We start from the raw sequence: 15930 nt of genomic DNA, 5'->3' as shown, positions 1-15930 counted from the left end.
ATGTTGGATTTTCTTGATCTTTCCTTCTCAGTAGATCTTTCTTCAGCATCTCTGAAGTGACTCCTCCTTTACTCAGCTACACTGAATCCTCTGTTCCAGACTTTTTTCTTATCCAAGATCAGGTCTGTTGTTTGGATGGCATTTCTGCTGTCCTATGCAGAGGGGATAAAATGAAGAGCCAGCAACAATTTGGCAGTGGCTGAGCAAAGGTGTGGAATCCACAGTTGTAGATTTGTTTGAGGAACAGCTCATGGGTTTAGGCTTTCTTCTGGGACTGTGGATTTATGCATTCTGCCAGGACTGTGGGTCCATGTGTTAAATGTGTTTCTTGTATATAGCATATAATTGCGTTTTTTTCTTGATTCATTCTGCCCATCTGTATCTTTTGATTGGGTAACTGAAATCATTCACATTTATAGTTATTACTGTCTTTTTTTTGTACATCCTTTTATTAGTACATTTTAGGTGTACAACATAATGACATTCATCATTGGAGATATGCACCTTTACATACTCTCTTGGTTCTTATTTTTCCCCTTTCCCCTACCCTCCCTTCAACCCCTCCATCCCTCCCTATTTACAAAGACTTTGTTTCCATTTTTTCATTTTCTCATATTAATTCCATTCCTCTCTTTCCTTTTCCCTACCCCTCCCACTTCTCCCTCCCCTTTGCCCCTTTTCTTCCTATTTCACATTATCTATTATACTTTTTAGTCTTTATTTACACTTTCAGTTTCTCACACTAGAGAAACTATTTGGTATTTACACATGTGTGTCCTGTTTATTTCACTTAAGACTCTCGCTTCAGCGTGCATCCATTTAGCAATAAATGTCTCTAATTTCTCATTTTTGATGGCTGAGTAGTACTCCATTTTATAAAAAAAACACATTTTCTTTATCCAGTCTCCAGTTGATGGGGATTTGTGCTGTTTCCAAGTTTTAGCTATTGCAAACTGTGCTGCTATGAACATGGGTGAAAGGCATTGTCTTATTCTTATCATTGAATGATTTTCCCATTGTTCATTCCCTTTATTTCCTCTTTCACTTAACAGCTCACTCTGACTAGTATATTCATTCTGTTAGACTTTTTGACATTGTTTGTATCGTTATGACTTTTGCCCCCCCCCCCCAAGAAGTTTTGGTAGTGTTGGTTTGGTGATCATGAATTTCTTAAGGTGCTCTTTGTCATTGAAAGACCTCATTTCTCCATCAGTTTTGAAAGACAGTTTGGAGGATATATAAGCCTGAGTTAACATTCATTTTTCTTTATAATTTGAAGCACTTCACTTCAAGATATTCTGATCTTTAAGTTTTTGTTGAGAATTCTGGTGTAATTCTAATTGGTTTACCTTTATATGTTATTTATTGATTTTCTTTAACATCTTTTAAAATTGTTCCTTGTATTGGACTTCTGGGATTTTTGTCTTTGATATGTTTTGTTTCGGGTACTGGGGATCTAACTCAGGACCTCACACTTACAAGGCAGGTGGTGGAACCATTGAGCTAAATCCCTGGCCCCTGTCTTTCATATGTTGTGGAGAGCTTCTTTTCTGATCATGGCTATTTGGGGTCATATATGCCTCAGTTATCTGTATGAAATTGTTTCCCCATGTTTGGAAAATTTTCTGCTGTCATGTTTGTAAACACTTTTTTGTGCCATTTGAACTGTGTTCTGATTTTTCACTAATTTCAATTAATGTTAGATTAGTCTTCTTTCCATCACTTTGCAGCTGTTGGATCAATTTGTCATGTTGTCTTATTGTTTTTAAGGTATCTCTGAATAATCGGTCACCAACATCTACTTTAGTTCCTAGTTTTTATACTCTGTCCTTACATTACTCACTTCTATAACCTAAACATTCAGTAGAATTTTTAATCACCTGAATCTAGTTTCAATCCTTTCTATAAATTCTAATTTTTGATAAACAGATCATTAATGTTTTTCATCATTTTTTAGGGTTTTTTTCATCTTTTTTCAGTTTAGCTAGCTTTTCATCAGTGTCTTCTGTGAACTTGTGAATCATTTAGTTTATTAAATCCATTACATATTGATGTATATCTTCCTTGAGCTCACATAGCACCATATTAATCTGTTTTTTCTATCTCCTCTTTAATGTTTTTCAATAATTTAGCTGTGCTGCTTTTGATATCTTTCCCCTTGATGACTCATGGACTAGCTCATGCTTCTATTGTTTTGTTTTTGTTCTTGTTACTGTTTTTGTGCTGAGGTTTGCAGACTGATTTTGGTAAAAGACTTCATTGCTAGTATGGAGACCTATTTAGTGTCCACTTTTCAGTCATCCACTCTGTGCATGGCTAACCATAGGCCTTTGCCTCTGTTCTAAGATCCAACCACCTGTATTTATTTGGGAGGGGAGGCTGCAGTGTATCTGCCTCAGCACCAGTTTCTGGGATGGGCTACAGTATTGTTAATGACACAAAGGCATCCCAGATACTGGAGTACAGGGAAAATCAATGATTAGTAACAACTATGCTACATTGGTAATAACAATAAAATCAGCTACAGCAACAATTCAAGGACAAACTGTATATAGACACACTCTAAGAACCTATACTGTACCATCCTTAATCACAGAACAATAATCTATAATTATAAACACTAAGACAAACTAAATTTTGATATTTAGCAAATATCTACTAAATGAAACAACTATACCTCAAAACTATATGACTATTCAGCACTAATTACATAGAGTTAACTCTCTAAAGATTCAGAAAGCTTAATGACTATACTATTACATATAGAAGGGGTAATGAACTAAAAATGAAAGTAAAATTTTAAAAATTATTCAGTGAAAGATGAGAAAAGAGAAAAATGAGATAGAGGATCTTGAAGGGGAAAAGGAAAAATAACAGTATTAGATAAAAGTAACAGAAAAGAACAAACAAGTAAAAAAATAAACTGAGCAAAATAAAGGAATAAAAAGACTAACAAGGAAAGAAAATGAGTTAAAATATTTCTGCTGTCTTGACCTACCAGTGACCCATGCGTGACTATTCCTTCAGGCAGCTTGTGCCACTGTTAGTACAAACATATCTAATCACTTTATTGGTCTTTTTGCTAAGAAAATTAATAAAAAGTCTACAAATGGATGAAATCTAGTTACTTGAATTTGAATAATTACTGCCCAAATATAAGTATTAATCTATTGATACCAATTAAATTTTAATCAACAAATTTATTTATTTTATTAATTTAAAAGAAATTAATTTATATTTGTGGATAGTTTACCAATAATTAATTATCTAAATTTTTACATGGTAATCTCACTATAATTAATTTGATGGATACTGACACTTTTGAATTTCTGCTCACTTCACAATTTATACTCTTAACATTTCACTTTCATGCAACTTTCAATATGTTATTTATTCTATGACTTAATGGGAACCTTCATTTGATTCCTGGACTCTACTGATGAAAAATTATGATATCTGTCTTAATTTTTATTGTAGAATTATTAAAACTGAAATGTTGTAATGACAGTGAAAGATTTGATAAATGTGCTGAATAGTATCAGGGGCTAATCAGACCCCAAATTGCCTGCGTAAGGGTACGACAAAGGATAAAAGACACAGAAACAATAATTTAGAATGCAAGTGAGTCTGGAGGGAAATATGCCCTCCACAATCTCCAGATTGACCTATTTTTATTAGAAAGCTAAAAGCACAGGGGGAGGGTGTCATCATCATTCGTGGAATAGTGACTGCCAGTAGATGTCAGTAAATGTGTAACTAAAGTGTAATGGGTAACAGACCTTTCTCTCTACCTGGATGCCTTCATTCTATATATTGTCCTCAGAAGAAGTTATCTTGAATTATGAGTGCTGTGCTTATGAGTTTTCCTAAGGATTATAAATGGATGATGCAGGAATATATAACAAAAATCATATATTATTTGAAAATGGGAAGGAAATCAATGGTTATAACTCTGAAATTAAAAATGTCTAGTAAAATAAAGAATGTAAACAATACTATCTATTCTGATTCAGACGTTTTTGGACTCTTTATATGTTTATAATCTTAAAGCCTATAGGGACCTTATATAGCTTTTGTTTATGTAGGCCATACCTACTAGTATTTATTAGAAATCAAAACCATAAAATAAAAATATTAATCACTAAAAATAAAAATAATAAACACATTATATAGGACCTAATATAGTTATATTAAAGACATTTTGAAGGAAATATTTACCACAGGCACAAATATTCCAGGCTCTGAGTACTGGTGGTATACAAGGGGTGATTGAAAAATAAGGTGTATGCTTAAAAATGTTTTATAGTGAAAGCCATATTGTCATTTATCTCTGGCAAAGTACTCTTTTCACTTTCAACAAACTTATCCCATCATTCTTGCCACTTTCTGAAGCAGTTCTAGAAGTCTTGTTTTGTGAATGTCTCTATGAAGTGTGATAAAAAATTCAGGGAGTTCCATTGGTTAGTGCCATCTAATGGAAAAGGAGGCTTGTAAAAATAACTGAATTTGTCTTCATCTACCTATTCACTGGATCTGGTACCCTGTGACTTCTGTTTCTTGTTCAAAATCCAAAAGACTATGAAAGGTAAATATTTTGAACAAATTCAGGTCACGAGGCAGCAAGGACAGTGCAAGTGAAGACAATAATGAAAAAGGGCATCCAGAACTGCCTCAGAAGTAGCAAGAGTCTTGAGAAAAGTCTGTTTGAAGTAAAGTTTTTTTAGGGGAGATAAATAACAATGTGTCTTTTATTGTGTTTTTTATTTAAATACATACCATATTTTATTTCACCACAGTTATAATTCACTACTTGTTTTTCTTTAAACAGTTATTTAGATGTGTGTGCTTCTCTCCTTTTTAGACTATTCTCAAATTCCACTCTCACTGCCTAGTATGTGAAATAACTCTCATTCTAGTCTCCTGTTAATTACTACATCAGTTTTCAAAAACATACAATCACATTACAGCCACTAAGACTCCAGTGTCTGACTCCTCAAAATAAATTCACATTCCTTAGGGTGGCATTCAGGGATCTCAGTAACATGCTCTGCTTCCACCCGTACTTTCCATCTCAGGCAACACCTCAGTCCAACTGTTGACCACCTTGCTGTTTCTTTCTCCGGGTTCAACCTCATGCCCCAATCCTGGTGACATACTCATTTCCAGAAGCATGGACTCTAGTCATGTTAGTGTCTCATTTTCTTCAACTATGAATTTTCCCCATCCTTTAAGGCATGATTTACTGCTAATGTTAATTAATAACTGAATACCACAGGCAATATAGCCTCCATTTTGTAAATTCCCAAGGATGTGGAAAAAAAGCAGCGTTGACTCAAACTCCAACTCATCCAGCTTACCTGAATGAGCTTGGGGAAGCTATTCACTCCTCAATGCTTGAGGTTTTCATTCAAAAAAAGCATTTTAAAATGCCTTCTTAGCTGCTAGGCAATAGTTATGAAAAGTCTAGCAAAGTGTGTAGCAGATAGTACATTTTCAGTAAATTATTTTTTTACTTGTGCATTTAATATAAAAAGTATTTTTATTTAGATATTTAATATTTTATTGCTTTTCTGTGTCCTTTAGTCTTGAATATCTGCATCTTTTGTTAATGCTATGGACATGTAAATATTTTTTATTGGAATCAGTGTAGGTATTTAGTATTTTTTGATGACCAACAAAATAAGTAATGTGAGGAAGAGAAATTTTGCTTTCATCAATGTATTCAGTAATTACATTATCATATCTTGAATATATAAACAAACTATACAAAAAATTAAAACCCATGGGGGTTTTGGTATGAATGACATAATTTTCACTAAAAATTTATAAATCACCAATATATAGATACTTTATTTCAGATAATTTGAAAGTAAAAAATGATTGATACTAAATATAACTATGCTCTTGATTAAAGAATAAAGATGTAGAATTAATAATACTCAAACATAATCTGTCAAAAGAACTCAATATAAATTAAAAATCAAATTCAAAACATACCTTGGATGATGTTGTTTTAGAAAAAATAATATTTCAGAATGTGGAATGCACTTGATATTGTAAGATTCGGATTTGGTATTTTAGAATTTTGTTAACTATATAATTGATAGATACCTTTCAAAATACTGACTTCCATCCTAACATTTGTTGGATTTGTCAAAAAACTGTGACTGCACTCAGATCCTCATGAGTAATTACTTGGTTCATCTCTGATGGGTTCCAGTAAATTAGATTTTGAATAAATTTTAGCAGAATGTCTCCTTTCCAAACTAATTTGATTCAAAAATCATTGTGTTAATAATTTAATATTTTTACAAGGCTCTTTCTTTTTACTTTCTCACTATGTGAAGATCTTGAAGAAAGTATTATCAAATTATATTTGGTTTTCTAAGGAAGATGGTACTTGTTTCAGGATGTTACAATAATCTCTTCTTCATAACTCCTTTCATGACATGTATTACTTCCTTATTTCTTAGACTATAAATAAAAGGGTTCAATAGAGGAATAACTAGGGTATAGAAAATAGAAACAGGTATAGCTTTATCCCCTTCATTGACAGAACTCGGTCTGGCATACATGAAGAGAAGAGAACCATAAAAGATTGACACAGACAGGAAATGAGAAGCACAAGTAGATAAGGCTTTGCCTCTTCCCTCTTTGGATTTCATTCTGAAAATAGCAAAAAGTATATAGAAGTAAGAAATTAGAACTATAGTAATAGTAAATATTTGAATGGAGCCTGCCAGGATAAATAATATCAATTCATTGATATAAGGATCAACACAAGAGAGTCTATATAATGGAAGGACATCGCAGAAAAAGTGGTCAATTTGGTGAGACCCACAAAAACTTAACCTAAACAAAAATCCTACTTCAATCATGGGATGCAGGTTTCCAGCTATGTAGGCTCCTGTGATCATTTGAATGCAGAGTCTCTTTGACATCATGGTGTGGTACTGCAGCGGGCTGCATATGGCCACATAGCGGTCATAGGCCATTGCTGCCAGAAGAAAGCAGTCTGCAGTTTCAGCAAGACAGAGAAAATAAAACTGTGCCATGCACTCATAGAGGGAAATCCTTCTGTCCTGAGAGAAGAAGTTCTCTAACATCTTGGGAGTGATGGCACAGGAACAGCAGGAGTCCATCAGAGCCAGGTTGCCCAGAAAGATGTACATTGGTGTGTGAAGACGATGCTCCATGTAAATCAAGGCCACCAAACCCAGATTTCCCACCATGGTGATGAGGTAGATGACAGAGAACAGTATAAATAAAAGAATTTTCTGGTCTGGGTGATCTGTAAATCCTATGAGGATGAATTCAGTGTTCAAGGAATGGTTGTCTTCAGTCATCTCTACCTTGCCTATTGAGATAGGAATTATGAAGTCATAAGATTCTAGTTGAGATAATATAATATGCTTTTTCAGTTTCTTTTTACACAAGTGGAGAAGTTTCTCCTTCAAGCATCCCATGTGGTCTTTAAAATATAGCTGTATATACATTAGGATACATTAGGATACATTAGGAGGTTTTTGTTTTCTTAAAGTGTCAGCATCTGTGACCTGAAGTTGTGACTTTCAAAATTCAAAATAATATTTGAAAATTCTGAAGAAAAGGTTTAGTGTGGATAAAATTATCTTTTTTTATCCCTCCAAGAATAGTGTAAAAGTGTAGAGCACTCATATTTGCTTCACTTTTTCCAAATAATTTTAGTGTCAATTTTATTATGATACCTATAGTGAATTTAAAATCAGTTTTCTTATGATGTGTTTTTTTACTACTGAGAAAAGGTTTTATCCTTCTACAGGACTGAATGTTCTACAAAATCATATTACAGATTTGTTACATTTATGTCTTTGAGATTGTACAAAGTTGACTATGGACTAACTATCTTTAAAGAAAATTACCTACGAGAGCTAAAAAAAATAAGTTCACAATTATTTTCTGTCTAATCCCTTTCCCCAGTGTCACACTCATTTTCATAAACACTGACTGTATCCATGTCAATATTTCCATTGACTTTTTCCACATGACTAACTCCTTTCTCTTTTTGATGTCATAGTTATTTAAAGTGCTGTTTCAAAAAGTTTTAACTGAATATCTTAGACCACGCTGATTTAGTTTTCTGAATTGTGGGTGTGCCTTTTTAACCAACACAATCTATAATTTCTTGCTTATAATCTACATTGCTTTAATTTTCAAGTATCCAAACAATTTTCTTATTAATAAGAATGTTTAGGCTTGTTGTTACATACTTCTGTGAGAGGAGTCTTAAAGTGCTAAGTAGAGAGAGAATCAATTCCAACCCTAACTCCACTACAATGACCTATAAATGTGTTACCATCTTCTCAGGATCTTAGTGATGATCCTTAGTAACAGCTTTAGCTCTGCCTATTCAGAAGAAGAATCTACAGGAAAAATATTCAAAGAGAATAGGAGAAACATCTAGAGAAAGAGTATCTTTCCTTCATCTAAGTAGATTATTTTCTATTTTTCTGATTCCTTTGAAAAACATGAAAGTTTCTGTAAAGTATATCATAATAGATAAAAAGCTAGTAAAAGTAGGCTTAACAGTATATCTCAGTTTTTAACATTTAGAAAGGAGAAAATCCTGTAAGCTCCAAAAGAATTTTTGAAATCAGATTTGTTTTAAGAGATTATTTCCTCTTATTACTTAGTGATCCATTGGCACACAGTGATTGACATATCTACTCTTATAAATTATAAGGTCAAATGGGTTTGTATTTCTATAATAAAACATCAAAAGAAATGTGGAAGAAAACTTTTTTAATACAAAGATTAAATATAAGACATGTAGTTAGTTAAAGTGCAATTCACCATCAATGTATATGCTTGACATATTTAACAGAATATATTGTGGTCTTACCTGTATATTTTGAAATTGTATTTTATAATGAAACAGTCAGATGAATCTTAGTATTCCTTGTTTTAGTTTCCCATATCATTCAATATTGAGAGTAGCAAGAAAGATAAAAAGTAGTTAAAATTTAGGGACAATGAAAACTAACAAATAATTCAAGCAAATAAACAAATAAGGCTTGCTATAATTAAAAAAGGGAAATTAGAATATTAGCTAATTTTACTGAGAAGAGCTTTTTTTCTTTTTCTTTTTGTTTTCTATTTTTTTCAACCGGGGATCAAATTTGGGTCCTTGTGCTTGCGCAGCAGGTGGCGGAAACACTGAGCTAAATCCCCGCCTGAGAAGAGCTTTTTAAATGTGCATTGTTTGCTTATGGAAAAGGTCTCAGAATATAAGAATGCACCTATGTGCTTTGTCCTCTAAAGGACAAAGGTTGAGGTTAAGAGAATGAATGTTTCAGAGTCTATCTACAGGTCACTGTTAATAATTATGTCCCTTACTTTGCAAACTTTTCCACCAAATCCTAAAGGGATTTCCCCACACCAACGTCAGTATATTTCTGTGGCTATACTAAGTTCTGAAAACATATAAACCACTCGAAGGTAATTAAAGATGTCCTGTGAGACAATGAGGTTACAGCAAATGACCTTCACTAAGGTCTGTTGATCATCTTGCTGATTTGTACATATCTGACCAAGTTTTTTTTAATTCTGTGCATCACTCTGTGCATAAAATACAAACCAGGCAGAAAGTAGCCTCTATCTGGTTTGATCCCATAATGGAGGAAATGGAATTGATATGGTTTATGAAAAATTAATATTTGGAGAGGAAACTAGAAGTTGTGCTAGGTTCAACAAGGGTCATCAACTTCATTCTGTAGATTTTTTTTTTTTGGAACAGGGGATCAAACTCAGGTCCTTGCACTTGCACAGCAGGCACCAAAACCACTGAGCTAAATCCCTGGCCCTCATTCTGTAGTTCTAATAAATCCTCTTGCCCTAAAAGGTGCTCTCAAAATTTAATACTATTACTTTTCCTGTAGACTATTTACTGAGATTGTTCTATCTTTTGTGTTCATATCAACTGCCACTTACCATCCTAAGTCTTTTGTTTATCCTAATTCCACTAATTCCTCTTCACTCCATATTTACATGCTTGTAACTCTGTAACTTGTTAGTCTTTCCCATTTCCCACCATAACCATCTGGGTTTAGAAAGTTTTTTTTAATGTGTCTAATCCTGTATTTCTAACACTATGAATAGTGTCTCACATTTCATAGTGTCAATATTTGTTGAATGAATTAAAAATGTGCTTCTTCTCTGTTCAATAATTCAGAACAGAACCTCACCACTTTTCAAATAAGACCCATTTCTCCCATTTTGCAGATCCAGATACTCCATAGTCTGTCTGCATCTTGTTCCCTGTCTTTTTACTGTAAACTGTGGGGAACATAGCCATGAACACCACTTCCATGATCCTCATTTGCTTCAGTTAATTTGGTAGTGATGTTTTTCTCACCAAAATAATTTCCTCTTCTTTCATCTCAATTATGCTGATACTTGAATTCAAATATGAATTTCTCTGAGAACTTCTCTAGGTCTTTGTAATCATATTTATTTTTCTTATTCTTTATGTAAATGATGCATATCTTCCTTTATAACATAGTTTCCACTTAATCAGGTATGAATTGTGTCCCTCAATTGTATAATTCTTTGTCAAATAGGTTTAAGTTAGGGATCAGTCAATAGATTGTTGGGGCTCTTTGGAGCAAACTGAACTGAATCTTCAATTAGTGTGTATTTCCTTGATTGCTAAAAAGCAATCTTCAATTAGTGTGTATTACCTTGATTCACTACAAAGTTCAATAAGTAAAGGAGACGTGGTGTAATCAAGATGAGGATAAGAACATTTTTTCTCCTGACAAGAAGCTCAAAAAAGGAAAACCTGGAAGAATGGTGAATTATAAGAATGAGGAAGCTTTTTCAGTGGAAGTGTCCTTTCAGGTGAACTTTATAACATAAGCAGAGTTAGAATTGACAGATAAAATGGGGAAAAGTAACTGAGAGAACCACATGAAAAAACCCTGAATATTTGAAAGAGCCAGATGCAGTTAAAAAATTGAATACTAAAGTAATTGCCTGGAACTAACACACACAATATAAGAAAACATTTACAAGTGAAATGGAGGGTGGAGAGTTAGACTGGAAATTGTCCTATTTGGTTTCTTCTTCCTCCAAAATTGCACTGAAACTTCCCCCTGTTAATGTCAAAATCAACCCTAAATATCATTCCAAAGAACTTCTAATTAACTTCCTAACTAAACTGCTTGGCAATATTGGAATTCTAACATTTATCTCTGTGATAATACCTACTGGTTCTACTGAATAGTTTCTCTGGTGTGAGAAACTGAAAGTGTAAATAAGGACTAAATGTATAATAGGTAATGTGAAATAGGAAGAAAAGGGGCAAAGGGGAAGGAAGTGGGAGGGCTAGGGGAAAGGATAGAAGGGAATGGGATTAATGTGAGAAAATGGAAAAATAGGAACAAAATCTTTGTAAATAGGGAGGAATGGAGGGGTTGAAGGGAGGACTGGACAAGGGCGAAAAATAAGAACCAAGAGAGACTATGTAAAGGTGCAAATTTCCAATGATGAATGTCATTATATTGTATACCTAAAATGTACCAATGATTAGAATGAATAATCAAAAATGTAAAATAGGAAGAAAAGGTCCAAAGGGGTAGGGGTAGTGGGAGGGGCAGGGGAAAGGAAAGAAGGGAAAGGTAAAATGATGAGAAATGGAAAAAATGGAAATAAAGTCTTTGTAAATAGGGAAGGGTGGAGGGCGTGAAGGGAGGGCTAGGAATGGGGAAAAAATAAGAACCAAGATGCATTATGTAAAGGTACAATTCCCAATGAGAAATGTAATTGTGTTGTATACCTACAATGTACCAATAAAAGAATTTAATACAAAAAAAAAAATACTGGTTCTATCTTCCCAGTTGTTCTAGCTCCACCTTTTATGTTCATTTTTCTTCCTTTCTGCTACATAATGCTTGTATTTCCCTGGGTGTGTCCTTGTCCTCCCTCTCGTTTCATTTTAGAATATGCCTTTTGATTATCCATCTCATGTACTGTGAGTTTCAGCTGTCATTCATCTTGTTCCAGTCATCATCTTGCAGTGGAAAAGAGACTGCAACTGTATTGTTTGTACATTCATATTAAGGACAGTCATTTGAGAAATATAAATATATGCATATCTCCTTTAAATTAGATATATGTAACAGTATAGTAAAATATGTATAGTATAAAACAAAAAATATAAGCAAAAAATTCAGAATGACAATGACACAAATGGTATAAACATTTTATTTTATATATGAATGATAGAAAAGTATATTTAATACTCATGTACCATTATTAATTAAATGGTGATAATATGATATATGGAAAAATGTCCATGTTATTTGACCATTATTTTAAAATTATTACATGTCAGGATGATACAGCAATTCAAGAATATACCTGCAATAATTTTCAAACTTTTAATTTTTTGCTATGTATTTTTAATTAGCAAAAAATAATTGAATATATATGGGATATAGTGTGATAATTTGATACATTAAACAATGTGTACTGATCAAATTATGGTAATTACTATTTCCATTTTCTTAAAATATTTATCATTTTCTTATGTTTGGAGCCTATGAATTCCTCTCTGCTAGTTGCTTAAAAAATATAAACTAGGGTCAGGGATTTAGCTCAGTGGTTTTGCCACTTGCTGCGCAAGCACAAGGACCTGAGTTCAATCCCTGGTACCAAGAAATAAAATAAAATAAAAAAACGAACTGTCTTAAATTATAATCACTCACTGTGCTGTAAAAGCACCAGAACTTACTCTTCCTAACCGCACTTTCACATTCATTAAGCATCTTTTCTTTGCCCCTTCTCCCTATCCCTCCTAGGCATTAGCATAGGCATCTATTCTGAGATAAACTTCTATTACCCTCCATCTGTGACTGATCACTACAATGTTTGTTTTTCTGTATTTATTTCACAATGTAAAATCCTTCAGTTCACCTCCATTTTGCTATAAATGAAAAGACCTTGTTCTTTTTATGGCTGAAGAATATTTCATTGTGTGTACACCACATTTTCTTCATCATTTTATCCATCAATGGATACTTTTTAAATTCAATATGTTAGCTATTGTGAATAGTGCTGCACAATAAACATAGTAATGTAGGCATCTCTTTGATAAACTAATTTTACTCATTTAAATATATACCCATAAGTGAAATGAATAGATCATATAGTAGTTCTATTGCAGATAGGTAGGTTAATTAGATATCTTGTGTGCAGTTAGACAGGACCAGCCCTCCAGGAGCCAACACAGCAAGGAGCCAACATGGAGGACAATCTAGACACACTCACTGAAGGCCAGAAATCTAAAAGGAGAGAAACTACACACCCTTGTGCTTCCCCTGGGGATAAATAGCAGTGATTGATATTCTAAATAGGTATCAATCACCTGGGTGGGGGGTCAAGGTCTTAACCCAGCCTCTCCAGGAAATATCCCTGACCCCCACCCTTACTGAAAATCCTTGTATGCTTGCTACATGACTTGCTCCCCCTTTTGACCCCCATTTAATCAATATTATCTTGGTCACTGTACTTATTGTGGGACTGCATAACTCTGTAATCATAAAACTCCCCTAGCCCCAACTGTGATTGAATGTGAGTAAATAGATAAAGATACTTATTAGTTCCGGGACACTAGATAAGATCTGTATCAGCCTTAAGGTCCCAAAGTAAATTACTCAACTCTTTGTTCAAAACTGATGTTCCAGACACCGCTATCTATAGAACAATCTACAAACATCTGTTGACCATCAGTACGTGTCAGCTGACCACTAACCTTTGTTCCTCTTCTGTAAATTTCACTTGTTAACTTCCCCTGCAACCCCCTATAAAAAGAGCCTCGGACGCTGGGCTAGTAGCCTCTCTAAGCTACTTTGCTTTGGGAGTGCCGTCTGGCCAGACTAAGGTCTGTTTTACTTTCCAACTTGTCCAGTGTGTTCCTTCCCGGGTGTTCTTCACTGCAGTCAGCTCCTCGGAACGTTTGGTAAGGCCCTTGGTCTTACATTTTGGAGGCCCTGCTGGGATCCCCGGGTGTTCTTTGCTGCAGTCAGCTCCTCGGAGCGTTTGGTAAGGCCCTCAGTCTTACACTTATAATCTTATTGGTTGGTCATGTTTTTGTCCCACCTCATGTCCATCTTGTAAATTTCCACTGGGTCTTACAGTTTTGTCCCACTTTGTACCCACCTCACCACATGGCTTTGCTGTATAAAAAATCTTTGGAAAGTGGGGTAGGCGGGAAACCACTTTCTGTCTCTCTTAGGCGGAAGCTTTCTTTCTCCCAATAAATTTTTCCTACTCTTAACCTCTGTTGTTCCTAGAATTCATTCTCCAATTTTAGAGAACACAAATTCACATTTTGGATATCTAGCAGGTTTGGGGGTTACATGTCTTCCCCCTATATCAATTCTATTTGTAGTAGGGGTATTTTTGGGTGTGTGGCAAACACCATACTTTCTTTTCATAATGGTTGTACTGATTTGCATTTACATCAGCAGTGTATAGTATTCTCCTTTCACTACTGTCAACATTAGTAGTTGTTTTCATTTCGATCTTTTTTTTGGGGGGGGTGCTTTTGATGATAATCATTCTACCTGAGGTGAAATATCTTACTGTGGTTCTGACCTGTATTTTCCCCGAAGATTAGTGATGGTAAGCACTTTTTAAAAAATATTATTGGCCTTGTACATATCTTCTTTCAGCAATATCTACTGAGATCATTTGGTCATTTTAAAATTAGAGCTAGCTGTAGTGGTTCACATCTATAATCCCAGAACTTGGGAGGCTGAAGCAAGAATGTTACTGTGAGTTCAAGGCTACCCTGAACTACATAGTGAGACCCTGTCTCAAAAAAACAAAAACTGGAGCTGCAGGCCACCAGCAGCACAGCCCCCAGGCCTCTGAGGAGCTGGGTTGGTGCCAGCAACACCACCCCTGACCCTGGGCCTCTAGCGGCTGGGCCACACTGGTACCTGGATCCACACCAGAGAGGTGCTGGAGGTCATAAAGACCATTGTTCTGAGCTCTAGAAGTTAGAGCAGAAGTGAACAACAGAAAGAGGACCTCTCTCAGGCTTCTTGATGAAAATGAAGCCCACTGAAAAAGTGAAGAAAATCTCTGCTATAAAGGCACACCAGACCACTGTAGTTGGTAAATTGGAGGGATCACCACCTCCCATCAGAACCTGGACTATCTTCAGGAAAAAGGAAGCTGGAACCTGCAGTAGAATCTTGCAGAGTTCAACCTAGCAGGAGGTCAGGGAGCTCAATTTGGGCCTTGCAGCCAGAAATCTGCCTGAATCTCAGGGGATTGCCGCTGGCTTGCTGAGACTATTTGACTTAGATCTGCACACTTTGGCCCACATTGTCTGCTGTGACAGCAAAGACATACCCTGAAGGAGGCCCTTTATTTATATTTTTTTAACCTTATATTTTCTCTTAGTTTTAATTTTTATTTTTTATTCTTTTGAAATTTTTTATTCTTTCTCTCTCTCTCTCATTCTCTCTCCCACCTTGTTTTTCATCTCTCTCCCTTTTTGGTCCTATTCCTGTCCTAATTTGGATTTTTTTCTTTCTTTTTATTTTCTTCTCTCTTTTTCCTACTCTCAATTGTCAGTTTTATAGGAAGTGAATACAATTTCTTGCTTCCGTATTGCTGTTAGTTTGTTCTTTTCTGTTTTTGTTCTTTCATTCTGTCTTTTCCTCTTGTCTCCAACAGTTTCTCAAAGTTTGCATGATCTTCCTGTGTCCTTGGGCTCACCTCTAACCTTTCCCTATCCTTCTACCTATCTGTGCCCACCTCTCAAACTCCTTCTAATTCCTTAGCCCAAAGGGTAAAGTTCCTATATTGAAGAGCATATTCACTATAAACATATTTTGGGATGGTTCTCAATTTTGATTTTATTCACATGTTTGAAAG

At 34.7% G+C, this 15930-nt stretch overlaps 2 protein-coding genes across 5 annotated transcripts in view; one reads left to right on the top strand and one right to left on the bottom strand.

Moving 5' to 3' along the window:
• Cldnd1 (claudin domain containing 1) overlaps positions 1-15930 on the top strand; it is a 232139-nt gene that overhangs the window by 149551 nt on the left and 66658 nt on the right. The gene's annotated exons all lie outside the window — the stretch shown is intronic.
• On the bottom strand, positions 6414-7346 carry LOC101703658 (olfactory receptor 5K3). Its single transcript, XM_013077092.2, has one exon. It carries the CDS (start codon positions 7344-7346, stop codon positions 6414-6416), a length of 933 nt encoding a protein of 310 aa, XP_012932546.2.

The sequence above is a fragment of the Heterocephalus glaber genome, unplaced genomic scaffold, assembly GCF_053883595.1.
Source record: "Heterocephalus glaber isolate CG9 unplaced genomic scaffold, H.glaber_assembly_v1.0 deba00000122, whole genome shotgun sequence".
Taxonomy (NCBI): domain Eukaryota; kingdom Metazoa; phylum Chordata; class Mammalia; order Rodentia; family Bathyergidae; genus Heterocephalus; species Heterocephalus glaber.
Note: the sequence above shows the minus strand (reverse complement) of the source record. Positions and strands in the feature narration are given on the sequence as shown.

Bases quoted from the DNA above. Each gene is read 5' to 3' on its own strand.
- LOC101703658 (XM_013077092.2), bottom strand. From the start codon at position 7,346: ATGACTGAAGACAACCATTCCTTGAACACTGAATTCATCCTCATAGGA.